The sequence below is a fragment of the Peromyscus eremicus genome, chromosome 23, assembly GCF_949786415.1.
Source record: "Peromyscus eremicus chromosome 23, PerEre_H2_v1, whole genome shotgun sequence".
Classification (NCBI taxonomy): Eukaryota; Metazoa; Chordata; class Mammalia; order Rodentia; family Cricetidae; genus Peromyscus; species Peromyscus eremicus.
This window is the reverse complement of record NC_081438.1, coordinates 35,244,494-35,259,914: the sequence shown is the minus strand read 5'-3', so window position 1 is coordinate 35,259,914 and position 15,421 is coordinate 35,244,494. Positions and strand designations below refer to the sequence as shown.

The 15,421-nt window shown below is 47.6% G+C and overlaps 1 protein-coding gene across 1 annotated transcript in view; it reads right to left on the bottom strand.

Moving 5' to 3' along the window:
• Positions 1–14,930: 14,930 nt before the first annotated feature.
• Positions 14,931–15,421, bottom strand: part of Trrap (transformation/transcription domain associated protein) — a 94,410-nt gene continuing 93,919 nt past the window's right edge. The window contains exon 71 of the mRNA XM_059249716.1: positions 14,931–15,371. Within this exon, the coding sequence (XP_059105699.1) occupies positions 15,087–15,371 (285 nt within the window). The 3' untranslated portion in view covers positions 14,931–15,086. The remainder of the gene's footprint in view (positions 15,372–15,421) is intronic.

The following is a 15,421-nucleotide window of genomic DNA, read 5'->3' as shown; positions in this document are numbered from 1 at the left end:
CTTTTTTTTTTTTTTTTTTTTTTTTTTTTTTGACATCTGTGACTTTGATGTGGTAACAAGATTCCGATGTATGTAGTCTCACCTGCAGTTGGTCCAGCCTCTGAGGAAAAGAGGCAGAGCTAGGATTTGGGGGAACAAATGGAAACAGCAGGGCTTCCACAGAAAGTATAGTTGAGTCTGTCCCGTCACCCGGGTCAACGTGCCCCGGGTTAGCTTTTGAGGACCTTCCTACTGCAGATGCTTCTCATAAAACTAAGACAGTCCATCGTGGTAAACCTGTCCCAAGTCAAAGACAGCATTTCGTTGCCTCTCTGGTGACGCTCCCCTCCTCAGTGCTCTGTAGTCGGAACTCTGCTCCTCTCCAGAAGAGTCTTGGGCTCTTCCGGCTCTGTAGAAGACACTGCAGACAGTGTGGTTTGTGCACAACAGATTTCCCTCCCGGACAGATCCGCATCTTTGGGAGGCCCCACACCCACATCGTCGTCCTCAGTGATGCCTCCTTGCTGTACTCACACAGCCCCTCCTGGGGCTCACCTGTCCACTGTCGTGAAGGTTGGAACTTCAGCACAGGAACTACAAGTGGAACACAAAAACCACAGCTTTCAGACACTTGCTTCGTCAGAGCACCTCAAGGGACTGGGTGGCTGGCTGGTGTCGCTTGCCATATCTACACCTCTTCTCCCCCACCTACCAGGGAATGCTGAGGGCAGTATCTTTGGCCACGGAGGGGTCTTGGGCCTCCAGTTCACAGCTGGAGATGACTGGGTCACTGTTCCTGAAAAGCCAAGTGACTACAGTTGACTGTAGAGGGGAGACACTCAGCCCCGAGCTTTGAGCAAACCTGGCTGCAGACCTCATGCACAGGCTTTCTTGTTGACTCGGCCTCGTGCAGGGACAGGGTAGGTGTCCTAGGGAAGCTGTGTACTTACACTGCCTGTCTGACGTCCTCCACCCAGAGTAGTTACATGGGGAAATTGTCACTTTTCATACCAGGCTGAGCCAGTTCCCCAGCCACTGGGGGCCCCTAGTCCACCCTCAGTCCTCCGCTCTGGCACCTCCTCCCTGCCGTCCCACTTGGTGTTAGCAGGCACGGCGATTAGACCTTGCCCCATCCGAGCACCCAAGATGTGGCCCAAGGTGCCACAATGACCCATAATGCCCTTCCCAACCCACCCCTCTTTCTACTTCCTGCAGCCTCGATGGGCACTTCGGCTGCTACAGGAGGGGACAGGTTGGGTGACCTGACCCTGTCTGCCACCTCTACCCCCAATGGCCTGCCCTTTTGCCTGGCAGTGAAGCTGTTCTTACCTGCCTGCCCAACTTGGTGCTAAACATCACTCTAGTCATGGGACCGAGTGTCAAGTGTTGACCGCACTGGGGACTCCAGCATGCCCAGGTCCAGGTCCCTCAGGGCTGTGGGAGACGGTGACTGAAAATTTCATTTTAGTCACTCATGAGATGTCAGCAAAGTGTCCGTTCTGGAGAGAAGATACCACACCAGTTAGCTTTGTACAAAAAACAGTGGCACACAGGTCATCCCAGCATGAGGGAAGTGGAGACAGGAATCAGGAATTCAGGGTCATCCTTAGATTCATAGAGAGTTTCAGGCTAGCCTGAGCTACATACTATCTCAAGACAGAAAGAAACCAAAATGTTGGGCCAAATGATAAGGCTGTGGGTAAACATGCTTGGTTGCACAGCCTAATGACCTGAGTTCAATCCCCCAATCCCTCAGCGAAAGGAAAGAAGTCCTCGGATGTACACCATGGCGCGCACACACGTAATTTTTTTAAGTGGCCCTGAAGCATTTACTACAGTGTCTAGTAAGTATTCAGTAAGTGTTGGCCTTTTAAGAGTGAGAAACCAGCCAGGCGGTGATGGCTCACACCTTTGATGCCAGCACTCAGGAGGCAGAGGCACGTGGATCTCTGAGTCTGAGGCCAGCCTGAGTTACACTGTGGACACTGACTCAAAACAAAAAACACGGTTACCTTGGTCTGTACAGCAAAACCATCTGGAAAGCCAAAAGGGTGGTGTGTGAAGGAGCACATTGAGCTGTCGTGGGACAAGCCCTAAGACACACCTGGTGTCGCCTAGAGTTCAGTTCCCGACTTAGAACTCACTGGAAGGTACACTAACTGCAGAAGACATTCTAAAGGCTGCAGACCCGGACTCTGGCCGCAGGGAAGCAGCTGCACTCCGAAGCCAAAGGGGAGGAGACCCATGTGGACGAGCACACTGCACAGAAGGGAGCAGGCAGGGCCAAGCAGGACTGAGCAGCAGGTCCCGGCAGGCAACGGCTATGCCAGTCCTGCCAAGTCCCGGCTCAGCCATGCTGCAGTGAGAGCTGAACCACACTGGGATCAGCTGGAGCCCTGTGCAAGGGCCAGGGAAGGGCCGGGGGTCTTTGGAGAAGACACAGATGGCCATGGGAACTTGCCTAGGGGGCAGCAGCTATGGGAGGAAACAGAGGAGCCTCAGGTCCGGGGAAGGGACTTCTGAAGCTATCAGTATGGTAGGCTAAAACCAGTCTGAGCACGGTGACCCTTAGCTATGATTCCAGCACTTGAAACTTGCACACGGGATGAAAAGTCGGAGGACAGCCAGGGCTACACAGTGAAGGCCAGGCCATCCTGAGCTACATAGCTAGACCCCATGTCAGCAGAAAATAAATATATACCAAAGGGTCTGAAGAAAGGTGAAGTCACCAGTACCCTTCAAATGTGTTTTTAAAAGTTCCCAAACAGGCTGGAGGATCAGTTCCCAGAACCCAATCAGGTGGCTCACAAGCACCTCTAACTCTATCTCCAGGGGATCTGATGGCCTCTCTGGCCTCTGTGGGCAGCAGCACACACGTGGAAGCCAGGCAGGCAGACTGGCAGGTGTGTGCATGCACACATGCATACATGTACACACAACTGCAAACAAATCATAACCACAATCAGAAAAAACAATGATAGAAAATGAAGTTCCTGAAGAAATGATGTCACTATAAAGCACATGCCACACAAGTGTGAGGACCTGAGTTCGAATCCCTGGGACCCGTATAAAAGTTGGACACAACACATGTCTGTAAACAAGGTCCTCCTGCAGAGATGAGAGGTAGAGACCGGAGAATGCTGGAAATGTGTGGGCCAGCTCATATGGCATCTGCAACAGCAAACAGGAGACTGTCTGGAACACGGTGGAAGGTGAGCACCAATACCTGAGATTACCTGTGTGGCAGGGGGGCAGGAGACCCAAGATGGAACCCAGGGCTTCATGCGTGCAGTAAAGCCTTCTACTACGTATTCAGCCCTAATAATTGCCCTTTTAAAAATATAATCTACTTACTTTATGGGTATGACTATTTTGCCTGCAAGTATGATGTGCCCTCAGAGGTCCTAAGACATTAGATCTCCCGGAAATGGAGTTATAATAGTTGTGAGCCATTATGTGGGTACTGGGAACTAAACCTAGGCCTTCTGCAGGAACAACAAGTACTCTTAACCTCTTTATTATTTCCTTTTAAAAGTGTGTTGTTATTATGTAGATGAGGGCAGAGGGCAGACCACAGAGTGCACTCGGAGGCCAGAGGACAACTTCCTGCATTCAGTTCTCTCCTGCCACTGGAAATCTGGGAATCAAACTCGAGTGCCAGGCTTGAGCAGCAAGTACCTTTAGCCACTGAGCCGTCTCACCGGCCCGCCAATAATTTCTTATATTAGACAATTACCTGGCTTTTGTCCTCTCTGGGTTTGACTGGTGGTGTTGAGAATATACAGAATATACAGTAAGTTTTAAAGGGAGGACTATTTCCATCCTCTCTGATTTCTGGCTGTGGTAAGAACAGCCTTTTTGTTTTGCTACTTAATGAGTTCTTTCTCTTCGCCTGGAAACAGCGACTTCCTGTTTCTCCTCTTAGTGATTTGGATTATTTTCCTCATTTAGTTTAATGTTGGCAGCTAAGTTGTTATCTAAAGGCTCAAATGGAAACTGAGCAACAATTATAATTCTTTGGGGCTCACTTTACAAATACACTTTATTTAAAAGGAATTTTATGAGGTGATTTCTTTTTTCCTTTTTTCTCCCCAGCAGGAGGGGAGATGATGGGAGACGGCGGGAGACAACGGGAGACTACGGCAGACGTTGGGAGACTACGGGAGACGACGGGAGACGATGGGAGATGACGGCAGACAACGGCTGCCGGTCCCTGGCGCTTTCGGCTGTAGCTGGGCTTTGCAGGTTCCTCATAGAGCATCTCTGTAAGCTCAAGGCTGGACTCGGTCTACATTTTTTAAAAAAAGATTTATTTATTTTTATGTGCATTGGTGTTTTCCTTGCATGTATGTCTGTGTGAGCATGTCAGGTCCCCTGGAACTGGAGTTACAGATAGTCGTGAACTGCCATATGGGTGCTGGAAATTGAACCAGGGTCCTCTGGAAGAGCAGCCAGTGCTCTCAACCACTGAGCCATCTCTCCAGCCCCCAAGTCAGTCTACTTTTATGACAAATATACTTACATAAATAAATTGTAGTTTGTCATGTTAAAATTTACCCTTTGGGGCTGGAGAGATGGCTCAGTGGTTAAGAGCACTGACTGCTCTTGCAAATGAGTAGGGTTCAGTTCCCAGCACCCACGTGGTGGTGGTTCACAACCATATTTAACTCCAGTTCCAGGGGATCCAGTTACCTCATCTGACCTTCCAGGCACCAGGCACACACGTGGTGAACACACATACATGCAGGCAAAACACTCACATACATTAAATGAATAATTTTCTAAACTTCATACTTTTACACATTAAACTTCATGAAAATAACAGTGTATTAAAAAGTCATGTCTAGGCTGAGGAGACAGTGAAGCGGTTGCCTCCTGTGCATGAGGACCGACTTCAACCCCTAGAGCCTACATAAAACGCAGGGCCTCACAGCAGTGCTTCCAATCCCAACACTAGGGGCGCCATGACAGGCGGACCTCTGGGACTCACTGGCCAGGCAGCCTAGCCTACTTGGTGAGCCCCACACCAATGAGAGTCCCCGTTTTGAAGGTAGGTGGTGTCGTGAGGATTACAGCTGAGGCCCAGCACTGTCTTCTGACCTACACGTGCACATGCACCCACATCTACATCCATCCCTGCTCCACACACACACACACATACATAAAATAAAATGTCTAGGGAATGGCGTCAGCAATATGGTGGACGACACTTTAGACTCTCAAATGGTCCCAGACAAGAACACAGATGACCAACTAGAGAAGACTGAACATCTCCCCTAGGTACTCCAGAAACCGGCTGGAGATGTGTAGCAATCAAAGAAACATAACCAAGAGGAGCTGAAGCTCACAGAGCAGGAAGGGGCCGACGGGGTGGCCAGAGTTAGATACTCGGGACCCACCCACTTAGCAGAGAAAACCTTGACTCCCGCAAGTTCATCTGACCACCCACACATGCCTTGGCAAGCACATCCCTCCCCACAAATAAATGTAAAATAGTAGGAAATTGCCTAATTTTTACATGCCATTGTCCCCAGACCTTGCTGGCCTGCTGTGGATTGCAGGAAGCTGTGGCCTAGTCCTGGTTCCCTGCTGCGACCTAAGGAAACTGGATATTACCTAACCTGTACCGAGCCAGCCTGAACACAGCTCAGCTGTTGAAAACGAGTAAGCAGGGCTTGGTGACAGCTACAGAGGAGGACTGTGAACACTCAGGGTGAGGGGATGTGGGCACTCCTAGTACCGACTGAAGGGAGAAGAAGCTAAGACCCATGGAGAGGCTGGGGTGATGGGGAAACATAACATTTAAAGCAGTTACAGGGCTGAAGCTGGCTCAGTAGATAGGAGCACTTGGTACACAAGCATGAAGACCTGAGTTCAAATCCCCAGCACCCTCGTAAAAAGCCAGGTACCCATAACCCCGGCATGGTGGGAGCTGCAGACAGGATTATTGGGTTTTGCTGGCTCCCAGCCTAGTTACAAGTTGTAGGAGACCTTGTCTCAAGGTAATAAGAGTGACAGAGCAGGACATCCAACACCCTCCTGCGGCCTCTGCACACAGGTGTGCCTCTGCACACCCCTACCCTCCAAAAAACGGTGTAGATCAAAGAGTACAACAACAGAAACAATCCGCATGCACAGGTCAGGGAAGACACATGGTTGCAGACCAAGGGAGAAGTGGCTACTTTTTCCAGGTCCTATTTTTCCTGCGGAGAATCAAAACATACAAAGAAGCAAGAAAATGGGGCCATTTCTAGAATGAAAATATGCCTAGAAGCCATTCCTGAAGAATAATGACGTAGAAGTTACTAGAAAAAAGACATTCGTCATTCAGTAATAACTGACTTCAGAAAGGCCACATTTTTCACAGTAACATGTTTTTAGATTTACTTTCTTATTAGGAACTGTGCGTACACATGTGTCTGTATGTGGGTGTGGGTGTGTGTGCTGCAAGCCGTAAAAATATATGAAGTAGGATTTCAGCTGATTATGACAAAGAAGAAGCCAAGGGCCTTCCAGAGGTCAAGCTGAGGCTCAAGGAGCCTTGGTGATATTTGGCTTTTGATTATCAGCCATTTCCTACTATGAATTTCTCCTATGCTATTGTAGCTTTTCTATCATTCTTTGGGCACAGTTTCCCCTCTACTAAAGGAATATTTAGATAATCTTCTGAGCAGTAACACAGCCAGGATCCCTAATTTCAGGCCTTTATGTAATTATTGTCATTAGCAGCATCGGGCCAGGACCATCCCTGGACAGACAAAAGTATCTTATCAGAGATACCTCTGTACTCTCTAAGAGCAGACTTAGGCATCCAGACTATCTGAGAAGGCCTGGCGGGTATGCTAATTAAGCTTAACTTTCTCCTTTCCAAAGTCTTATCTCTAGTTTTAGATCCACCCTTAACAATGAACTCAGAACTAAAGGGTTCCTACTCACAGGTACATCTAGCTGTGAGGGAAGTTGCCTAGCAACCAAGCACACTTTCCCCCACCCTGCCAGAAACTGTGGGAGCAGAGATAGCTCGGAGAGATAAGGGACAAAGGGATAAAAGGCAGTTTTATTTTCAGAGCAAGCACTAGATGGAAAAGAGAAAAGAGAATGGAAGAACTAGATGGGTAAGAACTGGAGAGGAACGTACTGAGATGGGGAAGAACTAGATTGAAGGGCTAGAAGAGAGGACCAGAGGAACAAGATGGAAGATGAGGAAGAGCCAGATGGGGAAGAACAAGATGTGAGAGAAGGAGATGGGAGAGGAGCTTAGATGGGTGAGAACCTAGATGGGGCGGAACTAGATGAGAGAATTAAGATAGAACTTAGAGGGGACAGCAGATAGATGCTGAGAGAAGTCAGGCAAGAAAGGAGCTAGGCATGAGAACAGAATAGAAGCTGTGTAGAGAGAGAACTGACTCAGAAGAATAAAGTGTATGGACTAAAGAGTTTCGTTTTTAAAGAGTAGATTCATTTTTTATCATCACAGATTAGATTATCAGCTGGTTGTAGATTCTTCCCGGACCCTGGAAGAGGACTATCAAGGGGCAGGACCCCCCTAGCCCCCATTATGCATGTGTGTGTATGTAAGTATGAGTGCCCACAGAGACCTGTGGTGTGAGAACTCCCGGAGCTGGAGTCACAGTGGTTTTGTGTCACTGATACGGTTGCTGGTCCTCTCCAACAGCAGTAAATGCTCTTAACCACTGAGCCAGCTCTCTAGCTAAGATACATATAATTTTATGTCAACTAAAAATAATAATCTTTACAAACTGTCAAGACAGAGCTGGAGCGATGGCTCAGTGGTAAAGAATTCTTCCCATTCTCGAGAAACCTAATTCGGATCCCAGCACCCACTTTGGAGGCTCATGACCACCTGTAACTCCAGCTCCAAGGGGATGCTTTGCCTCCAGGGGCACCTGTGCACATATGTGCAGACACATAATAAAAAGTAAAAAGCAGCCGGGCACTGGTGGCGCACGTCTTTAATCTCAGAACTCGGGAGGCAGAGGCAGGTGGATCTCTGAGTTCAAGGCCAGCCTGGTCAACAGGGTGAGATCCAGGACAGGCACCAAAACTACACAGAGAAACCCTGTCTCGAAAAACAAAACAAAACAACAACAAGAAAGTAAAAAGCAAATCTAAAACCAAAAGGTGTTTAAGATGCTCAAAGTGCATGTCTGATTGCTGGGAACTGAGCCATTGACCATAGGGCTCAACTGTAGACTTAAACCACAGAAGGCAGAACCCAGAACCAGTGGGTCTCAGGACAGTTCATCTGAAATTATGTAGGAGGGCCAAAAGAAAAAAGAATGACCCCACCTTAAAAAAAGAAAAGAAAAGCAGAAGTCAACAGAGTTCAAGGGATTGAAAGAACACAATCAAGTGGACTAAATTTGTATTATGCGAGCCTCAGAAGAATGCAGGAAGCAAGGTCCCTAACTGCCCTATTTGAGAAGACTCATGATCAGCAAACTCCAAGAAAAATTAACTCAAAGAACCCCACATAAACCCACATTATCGGGCTGTTGAGGGACAAAGTCAAAGCAGAAATGTGGGGGCTGGAGAGATGGCTTTGCAGTTAAGAGGACCCTAGCACCCTCTATCTGGCCACAACTACCTGTAACTCCAGTTCCAGAGGACCTGGCATCTGGCATCCTCTTGGCAAGCCTTGCATGCATGAAGTGCACAGACAGACAAGTAGGCATAAACACATAAAGGAAAAAGGAAAAAGCACACATGTGTTATCATTGTGTAGGTTTCCTCTAAGATTGAAGCATTCCACCCAGCAGAGAAGTTCCTTATGTAAGAAGGTAAACAATTCAATATTGCTTCAGGAAGTCCCTGAAACTGATCAGATTCACTGGGCTCCTCCCTGCCAGAGTAAACAATAAAAGCTGAGAGTCCCTCCTGGATTAAGTAAAATTGAACTGCAAGGAACACTTTCAGACAATCAAAGCTACAAAGAAGACTCTTGAGACCAAACCAGTTGCCTGTCAGAAACAGAAACCTGCCCAGCAGCCTGGAAGAGGTGTAGATCAACTGAGTCACTTGAAAAGGACGCTCTCCAAACTATTGAGTCTGCAGGCTGTGCTGTGTGCTCCAGGTTCTCAGCTTTTGTGAGCTGTCACCCAGGCTGAGGTGGGCCTTGGTGATACAGCTGTCTTTGAGTCATTTCTTCTCCCATAAGTGACAAGATAGAGCTGGGCGGTGGTGGTTCACGCCTTTAATCCCAGCACTTGGGAGGCAGAGGCAGGTGGATCTTTGTGAGTTCGAGGCCAGCCTGGTCTACAGAGCGAGATCCAGGAAAGGCACAAAGCTACACAGAGAAATCCTGTCTTGAAAAACCAAAAAAAAAAAAAAAAAAAAAAAAAAAAAGTAACAAGATAGTTTAAATAGGAATGGCCCCCATAGACTCATTGTGTTTGAATGCTTGGCCCATAGGGAGTGACACTATTAGGAGGTGTGGCCTTGTTGGAAGAAGTGTGTCACTGTGGAGGCAGGCTTTGAGGTCTCCTAAGCTCAAGCTAGGCTTTGTGGGGCAGTCTTGAGCTTGCAGCTACCTCCCTAGCACTGTGTCTGCCTGCGTGCCGCCAAGCTCCCGCCATGATAATAGACTAAACTGCTGACTGCTGAAACTGTAAGCCAGCCCCAATTAAATGTTTTTCTTTTTAAGAGTTGCTGTTAAGACATAACCCCAATAAAACTCATTCATTCACCAAAGTGTACTTTGGCAGTATTCATACTTTGGTCTTTCGTGTGTTCCCTCTCTGGAGTGAATAGACACGTGTGTGTGTGTGTGTGTGTGTGTGTGTGTGTGTGTGTGTGTTGCATCTACCCATGAAAAGTTTTGTCACACAACAGTTATATATGTTTGCATGTGTCTATCAAAAGGTATGAGACAGGTTCTTGCTATGATGGGTCAGCTGTGAACTGGTCCTTTGCTGGAGCAGCAACTACTCTTAATCTACTCCAGCCCCTCAAAGCTGTAACTTGTGATATTTACAAAATGAGATGGGGCCGACATTTGTAAAGTGTAAAGTTCTTGTATGGGATTAAACATGGCAGAGATTCAAGTCAGACTGTCCTAATTTTAGGATATTGAGACAACATGTTGACTGGAGAGGCAGCTGGCTCAGTGGTTAAAAGCACGGGCTGCTCTTGAAGAGGACCCAGGTTCTCTCCCCACATGCCAGTTCACAGCCATCTGTAACTCCAGTTCCAGGGGATCTGATGCCACCTTTTGGCCTCCATGGGTACTGCATGCATGTGGTGCACAGACATACATTCAAGTGAAACACCCATACACACACACACACACACACACACACACACACACACATTTTTCTGAGACGGGTTCTCTGTGTAGTTTTGGTTCCTGTCCTGGATCTCGCTCTATAGACCAGGCTGGCCTTGAACTCACAGAGATCCGCCTGGCTCTGCCTCCCAAGTGCTGGGATTAAAGGCGTGCACCACCACCCGACCATAATTTTTTTTTTTAAATGAAGAAAAAAGAGACAACGTATTTTTAGAAAGTATTGATAAGACTTATGTCGACAGAAATGAGGGATCCAAACAATGTGTCACTACAAAGCCAACCACTGACCTGCACAGAAAGGCAGCAATGAAAGACTAGCCATGAAGAAGCAGGGGAGACAGTGAAGACAAACCACAAGCATAGGCCTTCCTGCTGGTCATCACTTCAAACATAAATGGGTTGAACCCTCCAAAGACACAGAACAGCAGAATGCATTAAAAACAAAGTAAGAACCAGGATCCAACTGCGTTCTTCTGTCTAGAAGAGAATCCCATCAGATGTAAGGACCCTCAGACTGAAATAAAAGGATTCTATTTAAGTGGTGAAGAAGTGTGTGTGTGTGTGTGTGTGTGTGTGTGTGTGTGTGTGTGTGTGTGGAAGGGCTATGCCAAGGCTAACAAGAATCAAAGGACATTACATAACACCAGCTCAGTTAACCAGAGACACTGTTACTAGCTCACACTAGACATCGTTAACTCTTTTTTAAAAAAAAAAAAAATTTATTTATTTATTATGTATACAGTATTCTTCCTGCATGTGTCCCTGCAGGCCAGAAGAGGGTACCAGATCTCATTACAAGTGGTTGTGAGCCACCATGTGGTTGCTGGGAATTGAACTCAGGACCTCTGGAAGAGCAGTTGGTGCTCTTAACCACTGAGCCATCTTTCCAGCCCCAGACATCGTTAACTCTTAACTATCAGAAGACATGACGGAAGGCGGGGGAGAAACAGTTCTGGCACACCACCTGTCTTCAGCAGATACAGCAGGGAGCAGGGGTGCGGGGTAGAAGACCTGCACACCACATAGGCCAAGCGGGCCGAACACACAACGCTGGCTCTACTTAGAAGCAGCACAATGTCTGTATATGTGTGTATCTTTTGTGTTTGCAGGACTGGAGATTGGACTCAAGGCTTCATGCATGCTAGGCAAGCGCTCTACCATGGAGGCACAACCTAGCCCACAACACATTTTTTCCCAAGAGCACCTCAAATATTACCTGGGGCCAACCAGGTGTTAGGCCACAGAACAAGTCTTAAATCTTACAAGGCTGAAGGCTTGGGCTGGTGAGGTGGCTTGGCACTTCCGGCCAAGTCTGACAACTTGGGTTCCTTTCCCAGGTCCCGCATGGCAGGGGGAGGAACCACTTTCTGAAAGCAGTCTTCTGACCTCCACATGTGTTACAACCACCCCCCCCACACACACACATACACACACACTCAAGTCCTAGCATGTTTCCCAATCATAAATAGGAAAAATCTAGAAACTAGTCATAGAAGAAAAACTGAAAAACTCCCAAATGTGAAAACTACACACCAAATGACTAATGGTTCAAATGTGAGAAAATAGAACATGTTTAAATAAATAGTGTAGGCGGAGTTTTTCTGTCTCAGGAGCTTCCCCCAAATAACCATAAAGAGGCTTAATATTAATTATAAATGCTTGGTCAATAGCACAGGCTTGTTACTAGCTAACTCTTAGAACTTAAATTAACCCATTTCTGTTTATCGATGTGCTGCCACATGGCTCATTACCTCATTTTGTACTTGTCCTGCTTCCTTTCTGTCTCACTAGACTCCTCTGAGTCTGCCCTTTTTCTTCCTAGTGTCCTTAGTCTGGTTTTCCTGCCTAACCTCATCTTGTCCAGCTACTGGCCAGTCGGCTTTTTTATTAACCCAATCACAGCAACATATATTCACACAGTGTAAGTGTAAAGGAATATTCCACAGAATAGAAGTATATTGGACCCAGTTTACATACACAAATACCATCAGTTGACTGCCAGTTGCAAAACTTAAAAAAAAAAAAAAAGTCATAAGGAAATGGTGTTGGGAAAATAATATACACATGCAAAAGAATTAAGCTGCATACTTACCGTAGACCAGATATATGTGTTTACTCAAAATGGGACAAAAATATAAAACACATCAAAATTAAATACTTACTCTCAGACTATGGAGGCTGAGGCAGAAGAATTGCTTCAAGTCAGCTTGAATGGCCACACAGTAAGTTCCAGGTCAACCTGAGCTAAAGCAAAATCCTGTCTTAATAAATCAATCAAAGGCTTGGGCAGGACTGGAGTAGAGCACTTTCCAAGTATGCACAACACCCTGGGTCTGATTCCCAGAGCATCATAAACGGGCACAGTGATACATACATTTGGTCCCAGCACTTGGGAGCTGGAGGCAGATGATCAGAACTTAAGATTATCCTCAGCTATATAGCAAAATTGAGACCAGCCTGGGCTATAGAAGACTGTCTTTAAGAAGGAAAGAACTCTTACACATTTACACACACACACACACACACACACACACACACAATTTTAACTTACCTCAAAATGGTAGTCCTCTATACATGTGACTTCTACAAATTCTGAACAGGCACCCTTGAGCACAACTCCAGACATCACCACCACATTGGGCTGAGAATACCTTGGCTCATGTCACAATGGCATCCTGGGTCTCCTGTTGTGGGACCCTCATTTATTCTTGGTCTGGGCATTTACTAGGAAAGATCCCTTCCTGTCCTGGCCATCTCTGTAATGTTGGTTACCAGCAGGGGGCAGAAGCAATCCAGAGGGATGGCATGGCTGAGCCTGGCAGGGAACCTCAGGCCTCTTCCTCACCAGTAACACTGATTCTAGACTAGCTTTGGCAGGGTGAGAATCAAGGGCTGCTTTACTACTCAAGCCTGGTACAGCATGATGACCTTGATGTCATCACCCACCATCAACTCCCGCTATTTCAGTATCTAAGACACTTTCTCAACAAGGAAGCAATTCTCCAGAAACTGAGGAGCATAGATAACCATGAAGAACCAGCAGGAACGTCAGACGGATACCATGCTGCCCCTCCGCCTCAGTCAGTCAGTAATCTAGGGTGCAGCTCAGCGGGATGGAGTTCAGCAGTTGAAGTACAATCTCACTTGTTCCAGGACTGGCTCTGGGACCTTGGAAAGGCTCCTCGCCCTCTCTGAGCAGGCAGTTCCTTTTCTGTAATGTGTAGAGCCATCCCTATCTCGACTGAGGTCCCCCAGAGCCCAAGGACTGGGGATGGGTACCAAGACAGTAAGGCTACTGGGGCCAGCCAGCCGCAGAGGAGCTTGTAGCCAGGTCAGTCAGTCCAGCTGTATGCCGAGGTGTGCAGCAACCAGGAGGTTGCGTTCCTCAGACTTGACTTCTCAGACTAGGCTAAGCTTAGCTTCAAGAGATGGTCTCTGTAAGCTGGGGACACTGGGAAGGCAGATGACAAGAAGGGGCTGTGTCTACCCATCCCCACATGTCAAAAGCAGCTGTCAGAGTCCTTGTAGAAAGTTGGCACCTGTCAACGTCAATCTCCTTTAGATTCAACTCAGAGCCTATGTTTAAGTAGGACACATCCTGTGTCATGCCGACGTCACAGCTGTATGCTTAGGACTGTCTCCTGTCCACTGGTACATTGGTTCATACTGCTTTCCCAAAATGGAGGACCTGGCCAGGGTTGAGATTGGATACTGAAAGCCAGCCAAGCATCCAACAGGGGCCACAGAGATGGGTACAGACAGCAGGATGAACATGGACAGGCCTGGCACACTGCCCAAGTCAGGACTGGCATTCCTATCACCTGGCTTTAAACAGGCTGGTTTGCTTTGACCCTGGGAGCCAAGCCAAGCCCTCACCCACCTGTGACCATGGCCACTGTGTCTGCACAGCAGCACGCACCATCATCTAGAAGCCACACACCACTGTCCAGATGACACACAGAAACATGCCAACACAAAAACAGGTGACAACAAATACTTTTGTAAAATATTTATTCTAAAAAAAAAAAAAAATCACACTGTACAAATTTAGCTAGAACCTTCTCAATGCTCCGATTTATAAAAATGTCAACATAACAGAGACTAAAAGGGACAAACTTTCACCGCTTTCTTTTGAAGTTAGGAAGGAAAAACAAAATGATTTTTGTTTTGTTTTGTTTTTCCTGGTACAATGATAGTAAATTTCTAAAACAGCCAACAAGCCAGCGTCAAATGTGCAAGGACGGTCTGCTGGCCTCCAGTTCCATTTCTGCCCAGATGAATCAGAATCCATGAGGTCAAGTGCAGCTTTCCCCGCAGGTGACGCGGGCTCACTGAGACTTAGTGAGATTCCCAGAGCCAGGGATAGACAGAGTGACCATCTGTGCTGGGAGGAGAAAGCCTGTGTGTCTGCTCCTGATTCCCGTTTCTCTAACACTGTGGATTTCCTGGACCCCGTTGAAGGTCTGTGCACAGCACGCAGCTGCTCTGAGGTGTAGTTTCTGGAAGTTAAGGGGATGTAGGGACCTTCTCAATGTGCCCGTCACACAGAGGCAGGAGTACCACAAGAGGAAATCCCAGCCTGGGAATCCTTAAACTAAAAAGCATCTCAGAAGCTGCTTAGTTGGGCTCTGCCATCTCTAGTAGGGGGCTCCCTCCAGGACAAATCTCAAGCTCTTCCACACACAAACTACTGGGAAAGTAACTAAATAAAGTGGGTAACAAGGCAGAGCGAGGTCTCAACAGCCATGGGCTCAGAGGCTGAGAGGCACATTTCACATTCCGGGTGAGGTGACAGCTGAGGTCACAGCCATGGGTGCCAGGCAGGGTCCATGCGACATAGGTTGTCCAGGCTATTGGCGGCGGCCACCAGGGTGTTCACCTTGCTCTCCCCGCCATCGAACTGGGCCAAGTTGTGCAGGCGGGTCATGATGGCAGTGACAGCTTTCTGAACGAGGGAGACTAGCTGCTGGCTGTCCATGTTCTCGGGCTGCCCGGCGGCCGACAGCGGAGAAGAAGTGTCTTCCTGGGTCTTTTTATGCCAAGCAATGATCTCGTCCCGGAGCACAGTTTTCAGAATGCCATCCACCTGTGCAAAGGAGAGGGGAAATGGCTTGTGTCCCACCAGGAGTGACAGGG